The 19,581-nt window shown below is 38.8% G+C and overlaps 1 protein-coding gene across 1 annotated transcript in view; it reads right to left on the bottom strand.

Annotated features, from left to right (window-relative positions):
• LOC139739764 (carbonic anhydrase-related protein-like) overlaps positions 1-19,581 on the bottom strand; it is a 75,919-nt gene that overhangs the window by 37,411 nt on the left and 18,927 nt on the right. The window contains exons 2-4 of the mRNA XM_071650361.1: positions 9,775-9,969; positions 8,785-8,832; positions 7,373-7,497 (exon numbers count right to left, since the gene is read on the bottom strand). Of these exons, the coding sequence (XP_071506462.1) occupies positions 7,373-7,497; positions 8,785-8,832; positions 9,775-9,969 (368 nt within the window). The remainder of the gene's footprint in view (positions 1-7,372; positions 7,498-8,784; positions 8,833-9,774; positions 9,970-19,581) is intronic.

Below are 19,581 nucleotides of genomic sequence, written 5' to 3'. Positions count from 1 at the left end.
AGGAGCTGTTTATCAATTTTTTAAATAATTATTATTATTGTCGTCATCACACTACCGATGTTATCGTCATAATCTTTTGATTCATTTCAGAAGCGCAATCCCCTTAAGAGCAAATGAGGTCAGTTTGTTGTCGCAGGTAATCCCTACCATTAAAGGCATAATTAACCATTTGCAGATGAAACGAATACCAAGCATTAGTGCTTCAAAATAGTTCTAAAATGTGAGTTAGGGATAGAAACAGCCAATGTAAAAATTTGAACCAGTGTAATGGATAATAAGTATTGTTAAATATACCAAATGTGAACAATAGTTATAATAAAAATGTTTCCAGACTAAACCGTTTAGTAATGGTTTAATGAGAAAAGTAGAGATGTCTCCTTATATTCTAGGCTTTATTGCAAAAGTTGTATAATTATGGTAGGATGTTTTGTGATGCAACTACACAATATGCATCAAAAGTGATATCTCGAACATTTTTTTGAACAGGACCTTTAAACACGCAACGTCTATACACATAACAAAGCAATAACAACAAAAACACAAACACCTCATCTTTCATTTTTGATATTATCAAACAAAACCTTTCCCACAGTGTCCGTATTAAGATCTGACAGAAAGGGTCTCGGTAGTGAACAGAAAAAGAATCGGATTTGATTGTATGAATATCGTGAGACGACGTATCGTAGTACTATGAACGGTTACCGTGGCAGTAAAGCAATAATATACCCCTATGCTTGCGTTGGGGCATGATAATCACTGTTGATGACAATTTGATCTCAATAAGAGCTACTTAGTCTGATTATACACAAGTTGCCAAGATAACTGACATGATATACGAGAGTGGGCAAAATGAAAATCTATATAACGAGAGAAAGTCGTTCGTAATGAGGATATAAGATTAAATCTGGCTCGCTCCTCCTCCCCTCTATACCTTTCTGGGTTCCCGAGTTCATTAAGTAATTTAATCTGCAGACCATTGCTTGCTATTGTTTGTTTGTTTGCTTTTTTATTTTTGTTTTTGATGTTGTTGTTGTTGTTGTTGTTTAGGTTGTTGGAGGAAAGGCATGCGAACTTCTCGGCCTCTGTAATACCTTACTTCTAATGCAGTAATCAAGGGGCATTTCATGAAGCGTTTTGTCCGATATCTTTTCTGACAAAATGTCATGAGCTACTGAAATCCTTGCATCTGATTGGCTGAGAGCAAATTTGCGCTACGTGAAATGTCCCCTCCCCCCGAAATAATGCTCTGAAATTCCGCAAGAGAAATCTCTCTAATCTCTTTACTCAGTATTGTTTGTGTTTTTTGTTTGTTTGTTTTAGATATCCATATCATTTATGGGCAGATTTGATTAATCTTTTTTCATATTTTTTCGGCATCGTGTGTGCATGTCACAAAGAAGTGTTATCTTGGTAGAAAATTAGAAAATATAAGCGAACGATTAGCTTGAAAACGAATCTTCCAAATCCATTCAATTGCACACGAATTATGAATCTAGCAGGTAGTACAAAGAAAAACACATGTAAATAATGTACTATTTGTATTAAAAAATGAAATGTATTTCATTTAGTGTTGCTGGTCTTTCACGAGTAGCAAATGAAAAGTCAAACCAAAAGCCCCCTTCGGCTCTTTCTAAAGAAAGAAAGAAGACAGAGGGGGAGGGGGAGAAGAAAAGGAGTGCCAAGTTTACCATCTTTGTCTGTTTGTGTCTAGAGACAGCATAAGACAATGCTGTGGTGTAAATAGCGTGTCGAAAGTAATGTCAATCAAATCTGGCATGCTTGGAGAAAATGTCCTCCACATGAAGATTGCTTCCTCCCCTGGTGAGGGCAGGCGGGAAGGGGGCCGCCCGAATTACTTTCGAAAAGCAACATTGCTCACGAATGACCTCCTCATGCGAGCCGTGGTCGTTGTTGTTGCCTTGTTTTCCTAGTCGGCAACGTTACCCGTATTCCGCGAGTCATCGTGTTTGAGTCATGACAACGTTTGTCAACGGTGCAAGTTTCCATGCGTCGCGGGCATCCACAAAATGCGAATAAACATAATAGATTATAGGAGGAGGAGTGGAGGTGGGGCTTGGGGAACTGCGGGGAAGTTATGGGTTCGATGGGTGCTGGATTCGGATGTCCTGGTGCTACTGAGGCGTGACAGAGATACCAATAATTATCCCATATCATAGCACTTTTTCCTTGATAATCATTTTTTTAATATTATTTTTTATATTCTTCATGATTTTTAACATAAGGTTGCTGAAACCACTGTTCGCATGTGATGACTGCGTACAGGCCGATCCTCCGAGATTAGAAGTTCGAAAGGTTTCTTTATGCTGTGATGCCAGGACCTAAGGCCATAAGACGCCGCTTTGTATTACGGGGTAAATTTTAGAGAAATTTTAGCTCATTGATAGAGTACTTTTCCTAAACTTAACAGAGGACACCGCAGGTACAAAAAAAAATGTGGACAGGTTTCATAAACGAACAATCAATTTAAGAATCATTAAGTCTTATTAAGTTTCGGTACATTAACCCACGATGGTGGTAACATTTCAGTGCAGCTCGGACCTAGCGGGTTAGGTTTAGTTTGTTTTGCTTTTTTAGTCTTGTTTTAGTCTATCTTATTCAATATTTTTGAAGACAACAGGTGTACATATTATTTTGGCTTGATTGAAAGACGAAAGATTGTCTGTTTTTGTATACTCATGTCGAGCATTAAAGGGATGGTATAGTTTTGGTCGAGATGAGGATTCAGATTTTAACTTTTTGCGACATAATTAGAAACCACCTATATGAAATATCAAAGAGCGTACAATTCTAAGAGAAGCTTAAAGTTTGTTGAATGAGAATCGGTCTTGAAATGGCACAGCTATCCAAAAACAAAGTGGTCCTGTAGAGAAAGGGTGGACCCATGTTTTATTAGGGCTACTTTGCTTTTGTCAGATTTCCCGACATTCACGGATTTGTTAGCTTTTCGTTGGTCCGCTCTCGACATGTTAGATCGAAACACCAATATATTCCATTATTCTCAATTCTTTGCTTTTCGATTAAGCATGCTTCTTCTGGTGATGAAATGACCGTTAATCAAAGCTACTGAATTAGTACAAAAGGCAGGGTATTAAACAAACAAGACAGTACTAAACAACAATTGTAATCACCATTAATTTGCCAGTGATAACAACATAAGATTTTAAACGTAAACTCCACTTCTCTCCATTTCTAGAAAGACTAAAATTAAACAAATAAAGCACTGCATGTTTCAGTTAAATGGTATAATAATGATAATGTTAATAATAATAATAATAGTAATAACAACAATCATATTAGTAATGATAATGATAATAATATTAATAACAATAATAACAAAAACAATAATACTAACAATAGTTGTCATGCTCTCTCTCTCTCTCACTATTCTCTACTAGTATTTGTTCTTGTGTGTGTGTGTGTGTGTGTGTGTGTGTGTGTGTGTGTGTGTGTGTGTGTGTGTGTGTGTGTGTGTTCAAGCCAAAGGAACCTTTGCATGTCTTTTTCTCGCTCCTATCAGTGACTGTTACCAATATCAATGTCGGGTGGATATAATAGATTATGCAAAAACTTGAGATTTCCGAAATAGTTGCACGAATGCCCTTTCGGAAATTCATTTGTCACAGGGAAAAGCAGCCTATCTTCTCATGTCTTTGTGTCTGTAGTTAAGGACGTGTGTCATAAGTAGTGAACAAAACTACAAACTTGCTTGCGAAAAGTCAAGATCGCAAGAGGGCGTAATTCCTACTCCGTGCACGAGTCTCCTAATGTAACTGTTTGTGAGCCACAAATTCGCACCATTTATTAAGTTAGATTGGACATATAGTCAAAATGACGGCAAAAATCAGGCAAGTTTGATGCTGAAAGGCAAGCTGTGACCTAATTAGGAGTTTCATTAGAAAAGCATCCCGCAATGGCGATAGATTTGTTCTTAGTTAAATAGAAAGAGATTAATCATGTCAGTAAAAAAATAAGCATATAACAACAACAAAAAAATCATTCCTATACAGGGGAAAAATAGAGAACTCATAGCAATTTTAGTTATGATAACGACCCCAATAAGACGTGAAGCAATCTGAATGAATTCATAAAACATAAAGGACAAGGATTTACAAATATTCTGTCAATTTTACAGAACAACTCTGATTTTTCCATTTCCATTGTGTTCAACACGAGTTCTTATGTTAGGACATAACGATCTTTAAGGATGTGAAACCTTTTGGCTTTAAAATTCTTATCAGCCTGTGCCAGGTCTACGAGGAGTTCGTCCATTTATTTCCCACTCCTCTCAAAAGCGTGAGATATACAACATTAAAGGAATATTATGTTTTCAAATCTTTGTTACGAATAGGAATTTTAAAAACAGAAATTTGAAGAAAAAATGTTATCAGAATGAGGCATTGCCGCCTATGAAGTTATGAAATGTATAAGACGATTTGCAAAGTCATCTTACTTTTTTAGTATTCGGATCATATGAAGACAGTAAAAGATTGCTGTTGGTGTTGTTTGTTGTTGCTGTTGTTGTTTTAAGTGTAATTATACTTGAAGATAGGAGTGATCGAACGCGTAGAGGCCTTCCGACCTCAATGAAACATCGTGGGGAACTTTAAGTTGATGAGAGAGACAAGGCGATAATAATATTGTACATAATTTTGAAACGCTTGCGCAATCATCTTTTTCACAAGTCCGTAATTCGAAATCACTGAACATTCAATGCAGATAAGGTCCCATCTCACTGGGAAGGCGACCATGGCGACCATGGCGATCTGTGACGATTAACAAATCGTGGCGCGATCGCCGTCCGTCTCCATTTTTGGCCTCCGAGGAGATTACACTACGGTTTCTCCACGCTCAACCTGCGCTGTAGGCGATAGCGCCACGATGATAATACGACTCTGCCACGTTGTTGCCGCGTTTCCAGGCCGACGAGACGCGCTGCTTCTGCGATCGAACCGACTGTGTTGCGATATTCGTACGCTTATCAAGACCTCGCTACAACAGTGATACGATCGGAGCGACAGTGATACGTTTACGCCGGGCTCATGCTACGATCTCAAGCGATCGGGATATAAAATGTGTTTCATGATTTAATTTCTTCAGGCAGATGTCAGTGTCAAATTAACATGGATATGAAGAATATGGTTCTACCCTTATATCTTAGCATTTTACAACACACCAGTTAGAACCTGATGTGAAATTGCACTATTAGTTAGGTCATCCATTCAATTAAAAGGGTATAACGTGTATGATATTAAAGAACGGGCTTACGAGCAAACTACAAATCGTATCCTACAATGAGACAATTTTATGAAGATATATTTGAAAAGTTTACAACTTAATTACTTTCATTGTCTTGCAATGGTATATGACAAACAAACAATTTAATAAACAGGACAGATTCGTACCGAGTGTACGTGGAAAAAATTAATTTTATACGTTTTTCTCCATGTCCACCTTCCTGGTCTGTGCATCACTTTCTATCGTTCATGGTTGGTTCCTGTTACGTAATACTGTACAAGCGGTAATTTTCATGGGCGATGGGAGCCGCTTTTGATGCGATTGAGTTACGCTTTGCGCGATGCTACCCCGTCAAAGCTACGATTGTTGCGCTTTTAATGCGCTCGTGAGGCGATGGTGATACGCTCTAAAACCACGGCGATCGGTCGCGACCTCGCTACGGAAGTTTTGGACATGTTCAAAACTTCCGTAGCAAGGTCGCCGACCATGGCGATGGTGGCGATGCTCCGCGCATCTGAACCGCTCAAGATACGATGGAGAAGATCTAAAGCGACCAAGCCACTAACCGCCGAGCTTTGTCGATTTTTGATGATCGTAGCGGAATCGCCGTCTAGTGAGATGGGGGTATTACCAATCCGAAAATATTAAGAGAATGTAAATTTATCCATGTGTGTGTGTGTGTTGTGCGCGCGCAGTTTATCTGCTGTGTTCGAGCAGGAAAAGTATAGGCTTTACCAATAAACATGGGGGCGATGCTTGGCAACTTTTTGAATGCACAAAGCAAATGAAGCCTACAATGGTCGTGAATAGATGAACAGCGTATCTCAGCACGAAGCACTTACAACATTTTCCAGGATCATTAGTACTATGAAATGTAAATTATCATTGTATCATAGTAGAAATAATGATAATATAAGTGTATATGTATGCATATATGATTTTTTGCTGCAAAAGCTTCTGATATGCTTGACATTTACTGTTATCATTGATATTGTTATTGTTGATGTATTATTTATATTGTCATCATCACTATATTATCATTATCTCTACACTACTATGTTATTGCTATATTCCTCAATTGACAAAGATTGTTTGTTAAGTTTATCCTTCGATTAAACTGTTATATAAAACTTTGAATTCCATCGTAATAAATCCCTTCGATGACTAATGTTATTTTGCCGATTGGACATTTTAAAATTCCGCCTTGATTTGAAAGAGAGAAAAGTCAAGAAGCATAATGTTCATAATTCTCCTCTTGAAGATATTTTGACAGTCCGGCATGAGGGAGATTAGAATGGCACGCAGTGATCTCGTCCCCGAATTTCATCGTACAAAATTGATATTCTAGATCAACTCTGCAGTTCATGTAAAGCCTACGTTTCACATCATTATAGGCTCATAAGTGGCGCTTTGGAACACGGGAGTGCTTAGGAAGACAGTGTAATCACCAAGCAACATGATTGTGTTTTGTTATGTTTTTTTTTTTTCTCTCGTTAATGTACTACGCACAATGCCATCGACTGAGTACGCTAGTGACAAAAATATGACAAGAGAGGGCGCTCATTCACTAACTTTCAGGGGTGATCCTTTGCGCAGCTACTTATTTGCGACGATGTTCCAACAACAACAAACAAACAAACAAACAGACAAAAAAACAGTCCTCCCTCAACCTCTCCCTCAAATGAATGAATAAATAAATAAATAAACGAACAAAAAATAAACAAGAACAACGCTGAATGTTGAAAGACATTCTAGTACCAATAGTAAGAATAATTATAAGGTTTATAGTGCTAATCACACAAAATAGATCTCAATAAGAGCAATACCGGCAACACATTGGTCATTAAACGTAACGTTAACCTCTGTGCGTGCTCCCTGTCATCTCACTTGTTCGCCATCTGGGTCGGGATAGCATCCCACCCTGAACGTGCCCGTCGTTCGAGATGAAGAACTGTTCTCACTGTGACATCATACCTAACTTTACCCAATCACTGCGTTCACTCAGCACTAAGACTTTGACGATCGCACTCGAAACTTTCGTAGCAACTTGAAGAGTCCGCTTTCATATATATTATGTTGTAATGTTTAACCAAAGACTGTCACTGTGTTCACCAACCTCCATTGGGTATGCCTTGAAGTTCACCGTGTGCTCTGACCCACGGTCATCCTTCTGACCCCAGTGGAAGGCGCAGGCGGCCAGCTCGAACTTGGAATTTGGTGGGAGAGGTCCACCAGACAGCACTGTGCAGTGGACATGGGAAGAATGGAGAACGTCTATAATTCACTACGTTTGGTGTTTTCTTTTATCCTGTCGAAACTATTAGTTACTGATGTATACATTATATTTCTAACAGTTTTAATATAATTATGCAACAGAACTTCATCACAAAAATTTTGGACTGGGTGGGGTTCGGAAGATATCCAGATCTGTTGATTTGATCAATCTGCGTGCCGCAGACAGTGACCGGTATATATTTTTCCGGTTCGAAATTCTTTTATTTTCGGCCAGTCAGAGTAAAACGACGTCTTTCTTTTGGAGAGAATTCTTAACTATGGACTGATAATCCAGATCACAAATATCGGAATTATACCTTGGCATTCATGTCATGATTGCATTTTTCTTTTCTTTTCTTGTCCCTGTGCATGTCAATGTGATATGTTTTTATGACGATTATTTGCAAAGCATGCATGCACGCGTCACAAATTCCATTTTACTCCGCCATAACGTAAAATTTATTTGCGGTGATCAGAAAATAAATGGGAAGAAAGATCCCCTGACGGAATAAACAGTACAGGGTTTTCCAAGGAGAAATCGAGGTGTGTGTTTATTTACTTATTTTTTTTTAAAGCAGCAGGTACGCAGGTCAGCATTGTTGTACTTGGGAAGTGCGAAGCGGTAGGCCTACATGTGATTCGCAATGAAAGTGTTATGTATCGTTTACTTTGTCTGAAATTGTGGCAACGCCTTTCATTCCAACACAAAAGAGGGCGCTATAGTAGTGTTTCTGCCGTGCATGAATTTCATTTTGTCAACGAGTAAACGACAAACTTTACTTTGAAAACGTATAATCTTCCTTTCTCTCACAAAATTGATCTTTTATTCTACAAAAATTGTAGAAAGACAAGATCATGGAGATCATCGAGGTGACGCAATTGCATTTTTTAAAAGCTTTCGTCATTGTTGAATTAAAACAAAATATGATGTGATTTATGACAAATGAACAAAAGACGCAGAACAAGGCCCTGATACAACTAGGCCCTACATAATTTATTGCCAGTTCATATATTCATATCGCTACCATGGCTGTTTTGTTTTCTTTTTTTTTTCTTACATTTTCCTCGGCATGTTTGTTTCATGAAACAATGTGACATGAATTTGTGATATCTACGATGGTCTGGTTAATGATGCTTTTACAAACTGTTATTCTGGGGCGATGCTATCGTCCATAAACATCGGAACAAATAGTTTTTGCTCTTACTTTGTTTAACATCTACTGAAGAAAGAACTTTGTGAAAGTGTTTTCTTACGTGACTTGGGTACATCTATGCTTGTATCCCGTAGACCCGATATTCCATCTGCGATGTCGAAAAGGAAAGGTTATGGTAACAAATGAATTCAGGGCGCCGTTTCATCAAAGTTGTCAGCCCTGACAAGTTGTCAGTCTCTGACAATCACCATAGTAGCAGTCAGTGACCAAAGCTTCTCTGTCAATCAAAACCAAGGATTTTACTAAAATTGTCAGAAACTGACAACTTGTCAGGGCTGATAACTTTCATGAAACAGTGCCCTGATCTTCACCAGGTGCTCAGTAGAATATCGTCAAATATGAAAACATCTGTAAATAAATTTATCAACTATTCATTCCTATCGATTCGATGATAGCAATGACCACATTTGCGACAGAAGTCAACTACAAGATTTATGAAGATAATCTGACAATTTGAGTTATTTTTGCCACATTGGTCCCAAGACTCATTTGCTTCTTTTGCAGTGGCGGATCCAGAGGGGGGCGCAACCGGCGCACGCCCCCCCCCCCTTTATTTTTCGTTAAAAACAAAAGAAATAAAAAGAAAAAAAAATGAAATGAAACCCGGAAGTGGCACCAGAAATATTAGTCACGCCCCCCCCCCCTTTACAGAATTCCTGGATCCGCCCCTGTTTTGTACAAATTGTTTGATAGTGAAGTCATTATACTTTATTTTGATTTAATTTACTTTAATTATTATGTCATCATGATTTCAAAAAAAAAAAAACATAGACAGCTACATGAATAGCACATGGTGCTCACTTCCGTGAAGTGGGTTGTAGGTTTAAGTGTGTGTTTTGAGGCGTGTGTGACGGCCGCTCCAGTAAGGTACAATTTCACAACATGTCTAACTTAACTTTACAAGAACATTTTAAATCAGACACACACACACACACACACACACACACAAATGAAATACATTTCATTAAAATCGATGATATATAACGGAAGTTTTGGAATTTCGAAGTTCACATGTAATTTTGGTTCTCACCCGATTTGTACTTGAAGATAATCTGTATCCCCGTACCCATGTTGATGAGATCGCACTCCCGACAGAGGGCGTAGTTGGTTTCCAGCGGTGGGTGATTGAGGCTGTCGCGGAAAACGGCCTCGCGGGAGTTGATGTTGATCGGAGACTGACAGTCACCGTTGGCCTCGCTGAAATGGAGCCCCCACTCGGCCGTTCCTAGGTAATCACGGTAAAGGTGAGAAAGAGGCGTTAATGAAACAATATGCATTTCAATATTACAGCTCACTCACAGCTGGCACTAGTATACAAATGATGCACAGGATAGAGTGCGTTAGTGTAGGCGTATAGTGCACTCGAGGGTATTTACAATTGTGAAACATGCACGAGGCGAAGCCGAGTACATGTTGCACTACATTGTAAATACCCGAGAGTGAGCTACGCCTCCACTAACGCCACGAAATAATCCTGTGCATCATTTGTGCTATAAAATGGGTCGAAAATTCGAAAACTAACAGCATTTGTCAGCGTTTTTCACGTACCTTTGTGGGTCAAGACGTCCGAGGATGTTCGTCCCAAACATTTATGCACGTCGCACTCGGAAATCCCGCACATGTAAGTACTGTACGTATAAGCGTATACGTACGCCACATGATTGTTGTGCACAAGAAAGGCCGGCTGGCAGCCCGAACGAGAAGTTGTTTACAGGATTGACAGCGTGTATGTAGCGCGCGACGCACTTGTAACAACTGATTAAGTGCGCTCTGCTAGTGTAAACATTGTGACGTCAGTGATTTTACGCTTTTTTGCAAGGCCGTGCATGATAGTAAATATTAATGCACGCACACGAGACTCATTTCAGCGCTTCCAATTGGCTACATTCTTGAACCCATTTTATAATCTGCAATAATCTCTAGAACCACAGACTTCACAAAACATTGAATAATTTTCTTTAGAGTTCTTAGGACATGCTCTCACACCTCTCAAATTTAAAATGTAGGAGAGATATTCTCTTTAAGAAGAGCAGTTTGAAATAGTCAAAGCAGAAAGCGTAATACACACGCAAGTGCTGCATAAAGAATGTCTTGTTAATTTGGTTGAAAAGAATACACGTTCACCTGTACATTCCAACGCTATGCACCTGTACATTCCAATATCATTCACCTGGTACACACATAAATGTTTACAATATCGTTATAATGAAGACTTATACTTTTTTATATATAATACCTCAGTTGCAGGTCAATTTCAAAGAGGTCTGCAATGATCTTAATCTGCACATGCTCGGATTGTAACTGTGAAATGGCTTATTCTTGTAATGCAATGTGCAAGTAGTAAATGTTGCTACGTCAGGTAAGCCTGGGAAAACACATTTTCCAGTTGATAGCATCACCCTTTGTTGTACAGGAGTGCAAAAAATATGAAAATGTTAATGAACCGTTTAGTAAACATGTTCTGTTCATGTTTTTCTTTCTTCAAAGAATACGCAGCTCTTTAAGCTCGCAAAACCAAGACAGTAGTTTCTGATGATATCAAACAGATGATACTTATGTAGAGGGATTACGATGAAGCAATCAACAGATATGATATAATGAAACCTTTTATACACTGTCTTGGAATCTGGTTGTTGATGCATGTATTCATTTATTATGCTGTTACCCATGAGTATCAAAGTGATAATGCTAGAGGCTTTTGTTATAGCTTTGGATGGAATCAGGTGCGAGCATGGTTAGCAACTATAGTGTTCACAGATATTTGGTCCAGGTGAGGTTGTTGTTTAGAACCAGTTTCAATGGCAATGAATAACTATGACATCACACTCTTGTATTCTATACAGTCAAACCTGTCTAGCTGTATCATTGCTGTACACATGTGTAAGTATATTGATGATATAGTCATGGACATTAAAGGACAAGTTCACCTTCATAGACATGTGGATTGAGTGAATGCAGCAATATTAGTAGAACACATCAGTGAAAATTTGGGGAAAATCGGACAATCCGTTCAAAAGTTATGAATTTTTAAAGTATCTGCGTAGTCACTGCTGGATGAGAAGACTTCTACAGTGCATGATGTCATATGCGTACAACCATTGTATAAAGAAAATAAAAAGAGAATTTCACAAAATTTGACTTTTTGAATAAAGTGCACATTTCTTCGACTTGTTACTGACATATATTAAGGGTAATATTATTCCCCCTGCCTTCTGAAAGAGAGAAGTCAAGTGTTCTTTTGTTATGCGAGAAAAGTGAAAATATGTTGAATTTTCTTTATTCTTTCTTTGTACCGTTGTACGCATGTGACATTACAAGCTATAGTAGTCTTCTCATCCAGCCTTGAGTAAGCAGAAACTTCAAAAATTCATAACTTTTGAACCGATTGTCCGATTTTCCTCAAACTCTCAATGATGTGCTCTACTAATATTGCTGCATTCACTCAACCCATATGTCGATGAAGGTGAACTTGTCCTTTAATGTAGAGAAATATTCATGTTTTTCACACATTGAACAATGCGGTTATTGATCGCGTTATTGCACACTAGCGTGCATAATAAGAGACCACAATACAGCAAGCAAGCTTTAATTCCACTTTTGCATGACTATGCTTGAACGACGGGTAAATGCAGTGATGGTGGCGATCATTGAACTGTTCGCCATGCATGCTCGACTGGCAAAGCAGAGAAACACGCTGAATTATTGGCTAGGCTGCGGCTGGTATGGGTTAGTGGCCGCTATATACAGTACCGTAAAGAGAGAATGAGAGAGATGACGAACTTGAAGAATATTTGAAGCACCGTTTTGTGGATACTCATTGCTTTACCACACCGAAATGAACAACTGGTTCCAATGATGGCACGCGCCTGACAGACATCTAAAACTTGATGCCATTTTAATTTTTTTTCAATATATTTTTCTTTAGCTGAAGTGGTCTCAGATAGGTAAGTGATGGAATATATTCAGCTGGCATATTTTGAGAAGCGGTAACCCATTTCTTATTTCTCTCCACAGCTCTAGTCGATGATGAGCAAAAAGCCGTAAAATGTTGACCATATCCCAACACCCATTTTACCAAATGGGCGGGAACTCCAGCCCAGGGCTCCAGCCTTACACACTCTTCCGCTCACCCGTACGGTTTGTTTTGTCGGCGTATTTCTGGTGAATGTACTTTCGTTTAACGTAATTAACTCGGCATACGACATTAACATTGCTGGATGAAATCAGAATGGTTTCAAATCATAACACCTCCTGGATTTGCTCTCAAAATTGATGACATGAAATTGATATTTTATTTCCTTTATAGGCCTAAATGTTGACTTAATATCAAACGCTTGTTGTGGTTTTTTCGCACGATGGGCGTCACACTGTGGTGATGAACATGACTTTGTGTCATGGAATGTCAAATTGTGATTGTGAATGCCACGTTGATATACGGTGCCAAAAGTAAGTGTGTTGTGCAGACAGAAGGGCCATTTTAATGACGTCGAAAGCACGTCTGTTGTCAGAAGCCGAAGTTGAAACCGAGGAGCTATACCGCTGAATGAAATGCATTATTTCAGGATTGTGCAAGGGAACACGAATACAAGGGAAACAAATAAACAATTTTTTTTTTATGTAAATGGATTTCATCAAAGTAAGAAATAATATAATGAGAACAAAACAAGTTTATACAAAAATAGACAAAATTAAGAAAAAAAAAGTATAACGCCATACTCGAGGCAGAAGTTCTATTCTTAGTTGACTAAAAGTGCAGTTCCAACTCGGCCATCGCACATTCAGTTCCAATCAATTGCCCCAGTCCACATGGTTCTACAAGACATGTCAGTCCATGAAACCGCCATGCTCCGTGCATCTAAGATTCTTTGCTTTCGGGGTCGAAAGGGCGAAAAAAGAGCAGCAAAGGGATATAAAAGAGTACATTTTGTCAATTTCCTGCCAGCAATTACGGCAATTGATTGCCTCAAAAGGCGGAGACCCGCTGGATCATTTGCGGACGATCAGGCGTCTTTAACGGCCGAAGATTTTCTGATTCGCTATAGGAGCGAGATAAGTCAACCGCAGCCCCGTAAGTGTGATGGATGAGAAGAATGGGAGTTTGTCAAAACTCGTCCGTTTCACAAACGCGCCTTTCACATCGCAAAAAGTCTGTGCTTTTGTCCCCTCTTTGATTCTGAAACACGACCAAGGATTTGTTAAAGCCAGCGAAAAACCTTCATAGTAACTTGAATACTAAGACACGATCTGTCGATATTAATTGTCGATTTCAATCTTTTCTTATCGGAGATGAATTTTACATCCTCAAAATAGTAAAAGTATGGCATTCCATGATAGACTGTAAAGGCTGACCAACGCGTCGATTGTACCCTTGTTGCATGGTGACCGCGTTGTTTGGTAGCCGTACACGTTTTGCTGACAGAAACAACATTGTTGTGTGCGAAGTAAAGAAATTTAAAGAATATCATGAGCCTAACTAACTGCCAATGACATCTTAGTATTCTGGCGGCAATATTTTCTCTTGTGAATTCGATTTCATCCGGTAATACCAATCAAACGTTTGCAGAAAGACTTTCAGCGAATTCCGCCAGTAATCTATCCGTGAAGTCCGTCAGTGGAAGGACTCAAAATATCCTGAAAATTCGTCTTTCCCAGAAAACTGATGTTCTCGTTCCGTAAGAGTATATGAAAATTATATCTAGTCTCTGGACGAAAGCACACACACACACACACACACACACACGACACAAACACACGCAAAACGATCGTCATTACAGAGAACCATCTACATTCTATTGTGACAGTGAAAACGAATCTTGTCTACGCAGTGTATTAACAGCAAAACAACATTCCACTTTAATCTCGTCGTGTTTGTCCACCAGTAGATTCCCAGACAATGATTTGGATGATATTCCAGTGGACTGGCGATTATTGCATGGTGGTCATAAGGATGATGACGAAGACGCTGACGCTGACGACGATGATGACGATGGTTGTGAATATCAATATCTCTTTAAACATAATATTACACACTGTGGAAAACAAACAAACAAGCAAACAGATACGTATAATAAATCTAAACATGAGGCTTCCAAACGTCGTTCTGCAGTGAATGGCTCGTCAGGTGTCAATACAAGAAAATGCATTCTAATTAATCTTTCTTTGTACTTGGGATGTCTCAACGGAAGATAATCCAGTCCACGAGTTGAAGGAGAACATGCACGCAAAGAATCGGTCATAGTGAAGCAAAACTAGCTCTCTAGAAAAGTCACAAGAGAAATGTCTCTATCTGTGATTGTCCTATTCAATAAAATCAGCTTATAGATTTAATGGTCCAAAGGGACCAGAAAACACATCGGTGCGCAACAACAATATCTCTGAGAAAAATGGATACAACAGCTATGTAGCCGGGGAAGAAATATCGACTCCTTTTTCCGCTGCATCTTGTAAAGAGACGGTAATCAGCCCTGGCACAATATCGGCCACTGGAAGATTTAGCTTCAATCATCGGCTAATGAGGTCCCTGGATAAGAGTTCTCCCGAGAGATAGTGCGTAATATCAAACAGATCAAACGGCGGTGAGCCGAGCGAATCTGCCGGGTTAACTGAATTTATACAGCACTTAACTCTCCGTCGTGGGGTTGTCTGCTCTCGAGGCGCGTGTTCACTAGCCTCGGCGATTAGCAGCAGACATTGGGTCAAGGCGCGCTTTCGCCCGCCGTTTCCGGTTCCTGCGCGCCATGACAAGAATCTTTTTACGGCTGATGACGGGATAGTTACGGGGCGAGTCACCTCGGAACAATCCGTTGTTCCGTCTTCATTTGCCTCGTTTGCGACGCCAGCCGGCGAGACACGATTCAAACCGACGCGGGATGTCACGGTCGGTGTAGCCCATTACGCTTTACATGGTTCAACTCATTCGGCCTTGTGTATTCTGGTTCATCAGCTAGCCGCCTCCGCGCGCGCGCCAGACAAGAGGAACGCCGAGGAGCTCGGGGAGTCACGTGACAGGGCAACAAGCCCTCCTATCTACCACCCCTTTCTCTCTCTCTCTCTCTCTCTCTCTCTCTTTCACATACACGCACAAACAAGAGAAGAATAAACAAAACTGCTACGCCATCGGAACGCGTCCTATTCGATGACCTGGTAGATTGAGAGAGGAGTCGCAAAGTTCGGGGAGCGACGTTAGCAATCCTGCGATAATCGTAAATATAATCGTGAATATCAAAATCTGCTGCGACAGACTATCACTATTCTACTCGGAAAATTGAACGAGAAGAAATGCGTTCCAAACGAGGACAAAATTTGATAATGCAGCAAATCTGAAGAAAATAAAATGAAACATCCCATCCATTAAAAGGCGAACATTTGCAGGAATAACACTGACATTTTGACTAGACAGAAATCGGAATGTCGCCGCCAGTTGCTCTTGCAAGTCCATGTACAGACAGCGCGCTTTAAAGGGAATATCCACTCTGAAGTAGGTTGACTTTAATCATTAGGAATACAGTGCACTCCCCGTTTTAACGAACACGATTTTAACGAATTTTTTTCCTTACAACGAAGTTAAACTTCAGGTCCATGACTATTTAATAAATGATAACATCTCTATAATTATCTTTAGGTATACTAGAATGTTCGGCTATAAGGATATTTCGATACAACGAAAGAATACCGCCTTCCCTGAGGACTCAAAGTTGTTATGACGGGAGTGCAGTGTATAATTCAAACAGACAGGAAATTAAAGTTTCGTTCAAATCGGAGGAAAAGAAAATGAAATCTTGACATTTCTAAGTTTCACTTATTTCACGAAACATTATTTCACAATCACATATTTAAATGAGATGAGGTGAGGACATCAATGCGTCACATAAAACAATCTCTCTCTGGATCGAACATTATTGAATCTTTTTCAAAAATCTAGTTTGAGTCGAAAAAGGGTGGGGGCGCTGTGGCATTATGGATGAGACTCCCGACTCCCAATCGGAGGAGCCGAGTTTGAATCCAGTCGAGTGCTTACGTCCTCGGACAAGATGTTTTTACCCACCATGTCCCTCGCGACCTAATGGGTATACTTGGCAACGCTAGGGTAATAATAATTTCAGGGCCCTCTGGTAGAACAGTGGCAACATTGAAGATACTACCCTGGGTAAAGCAGATCCTTTGTAAAGAACTCAGTGTTTCTAATTTCCTTAGTTACTGCTGAACAACTCCAGTAGGCTTTGATGAAAACAGAATTTTTATATTCTTCGTTTTTATTTTCCTCTTATTTCATATTTCTTGAAATATTGACTGTCAACGTTTGAGTGCGAGCCATCGGGAAATTTGTAAGAGTATAAAATCTTCTCAACTGTAAAGTATAACAATGTTATTTTGATTGAAATTTCCGTATTCCTTGAGAACATTTGAAAGCTGGAAATTCCATTATTTATCTTTTATGATATGTATATATTGTATAAGGATTCGCTGTTGCACCCGTTTGATATTAGTGAATTCCTTTGGGTCAACTTGCGGAATATGATGGGGCTGTCTTTCACTTTAGGTGACGTCACGACGTTGATCTTGTGGCTGCAATTGTGCGTGTTGCTCTGTTTTGATGTTTCGCATCATTAACCACGATGGGGTAAACACTGTCCCCACAAGAGAAAGTATAGTTCGTCTTTAACCCTTTTTGTGCCAGACACTTTCGACAGTGTGTGTCTTATGCTATGGGATTGTTCTGTATTAATCTGCACTCAAACGTTCAAATCAAACTCTCCATCGGTTTTAGTCGAATCCACGCAGAGTGTTTTAAGTGCGATAATTCTGTTAATGAGCTTCAGTGTATCTTTAGAATACTAGTCACACCATACCAATTTGAAAGTCTTCCGAGATTCAAACTTGGTTTACCATGATTTTAGAATCTAGGCTTAAGCTGCACGTTTATACAGGAAGAGAAAAGCCGGTAAAACATGATGCATCCCAAACTTCGACATCAGACCTGTTTCAGTATTGACGTAAATATCTTTAAGACACCATGGATAGCCATCAGATTATCCATCCATGCTGTTAAAAGTACCTGCTGAAGGATAGTACGGCCAAAGTCATTTTTATAACAAAACAAAAAAATCACCTCGTTTTGTTTTGTATTCACCGTATGAACTTAACGTTCGACAAAAAAGGAGACAAAATGGAATCTACCATTCTGTAAACTATGAATCGAGACACGAAGCCCTCATAAATGTCTCATCGCAGAGATTGGTGGATCGATGACTGGTCTTGAAATGGGAGAAAAGCTTATATAAAATCTATATACATGTTTATGTATAATTTGATATGTATATATATATATGTATATATATATATATATATATATACATACATATATATTTATGACAAACAGTATATCGACACATAGTTTTTAGTACAATTATACAAGACAAATACAAACATACTAGCTTATGGAACTTAAACAGAAGGGTCTCCAAAATAAGCCGAGGCTTGACGGTATGGAGACTATATGCTTACCTACTCTGAATAGAATAGGGAATAGAGAAAGAGAGAAATAGGGAAGGGTAGGGGGAATAGGGAAAGTTACAGAGTGTATGGGTACCACTCCAACTACTTTACAATAATAGTAATGATGATAAATACAATATGATAATGATATTAAAGTTAACACGTTCAGTTGCCTTTGCCGGAGTAATGACCGAATATGCACTATGAAAATAATAATGTGTGAATACAAAATATCTTATACATATTGTTATCTGACATTGAATAAAATATATCGTGCTTGTTTTATGTACGCAGTAATGGTAAGGCACATCGTACACATACATGCTAATATAATATACATGATGTACCTATCCTATACATACATATACATACTCATATTCATAATATGGATAGATAAATAAATCGATATATGTATGCACACATCCATGCATTATGTATCATGTACATATTCATATACATTTGATTATAATACAATAAAGGAATCAGAATGTTATCCTGGGGAATACTGCTTAAGGAGGTGAAGTTTTACAGCCTTCTTAAATGAATACATACAGTGGTCATGTTTTTAATTTCAATGGGAAGGGAATTCCAAGTGTCAGGGCCGGAGTGTCTGATAGAATGATGCGCGAGTGCGGTTTTGGGGTTAAATAAATGTAAATTTGTGGATTGTCTGGTTGGATAAGAATGAATCTCTGAATTTGACCGAAATATTATGTTAAATATTGGAGGCAAGAGGTTTGACTTGAGACAAAACATAAATACAGCTTTTTGGAGAAAATTTATATCATTTATCTTAAGGGATTTAAGCTGGAAAAACAATGGGTCGGTGTGATCTCGAGAGCGTGCTCGACTGCACACTCGTATTGCTTTTTTCTGTAGGAGAAGTATACGGTCTGTGTTACATTTGTGGGTTGCCCAGATAATGTTGCAATACGATATATATGGTAAGATTAAGGCATTATACAGGGTAAACAATACACGAGTTGGTAAAAAATACTGAAGCTTAGTTAACAGGCCAACGTTTCGGGATATAGGCAAAATGATGTGTTTTACATGATCATCCCATTTTAGGTTTTCATTTATATACACACCAAGAAATTTATTAAATATTTTCCTTTCAAGAGATATGCCATCAATATACAATTCATATTCTGGTAGATCAGACTTTTCACATTTAAAATGAATGAAATTAGTTTTGCTTAAATCAAGTGCCAGTATATTACTTTTAAACCATGTAGATAATTTCGGTAATTCATTGTTCAAAGTAGCAACTAGGTGGTTTAGGTCAGCATGTGAGTAAAACACATTTGTATCATCGGCAAATAATATATACTGTAACATA

Source organism: Diadema antillarum, unplaced genomic scaffold (assembly GCF_040938485.1).
Source record: "Diadema antillarum isolate AM-2024a unplaced genomic scaffold, OU_Dant_1.0 seq00000817_RagTag, whole genome shotgun sequence".
Lineage (NCBI taxonomy): Eukaryota > Metazoa > Echinodermata > Echinoidea > Diadematoida > Diadematidae > Diadema > Diadema antillarum.
The sequence above is the reverse complement of the archived record's forward strand: the minus strand, read 5'-3'. Positions and strand labels throughout refer to the sequence as shown.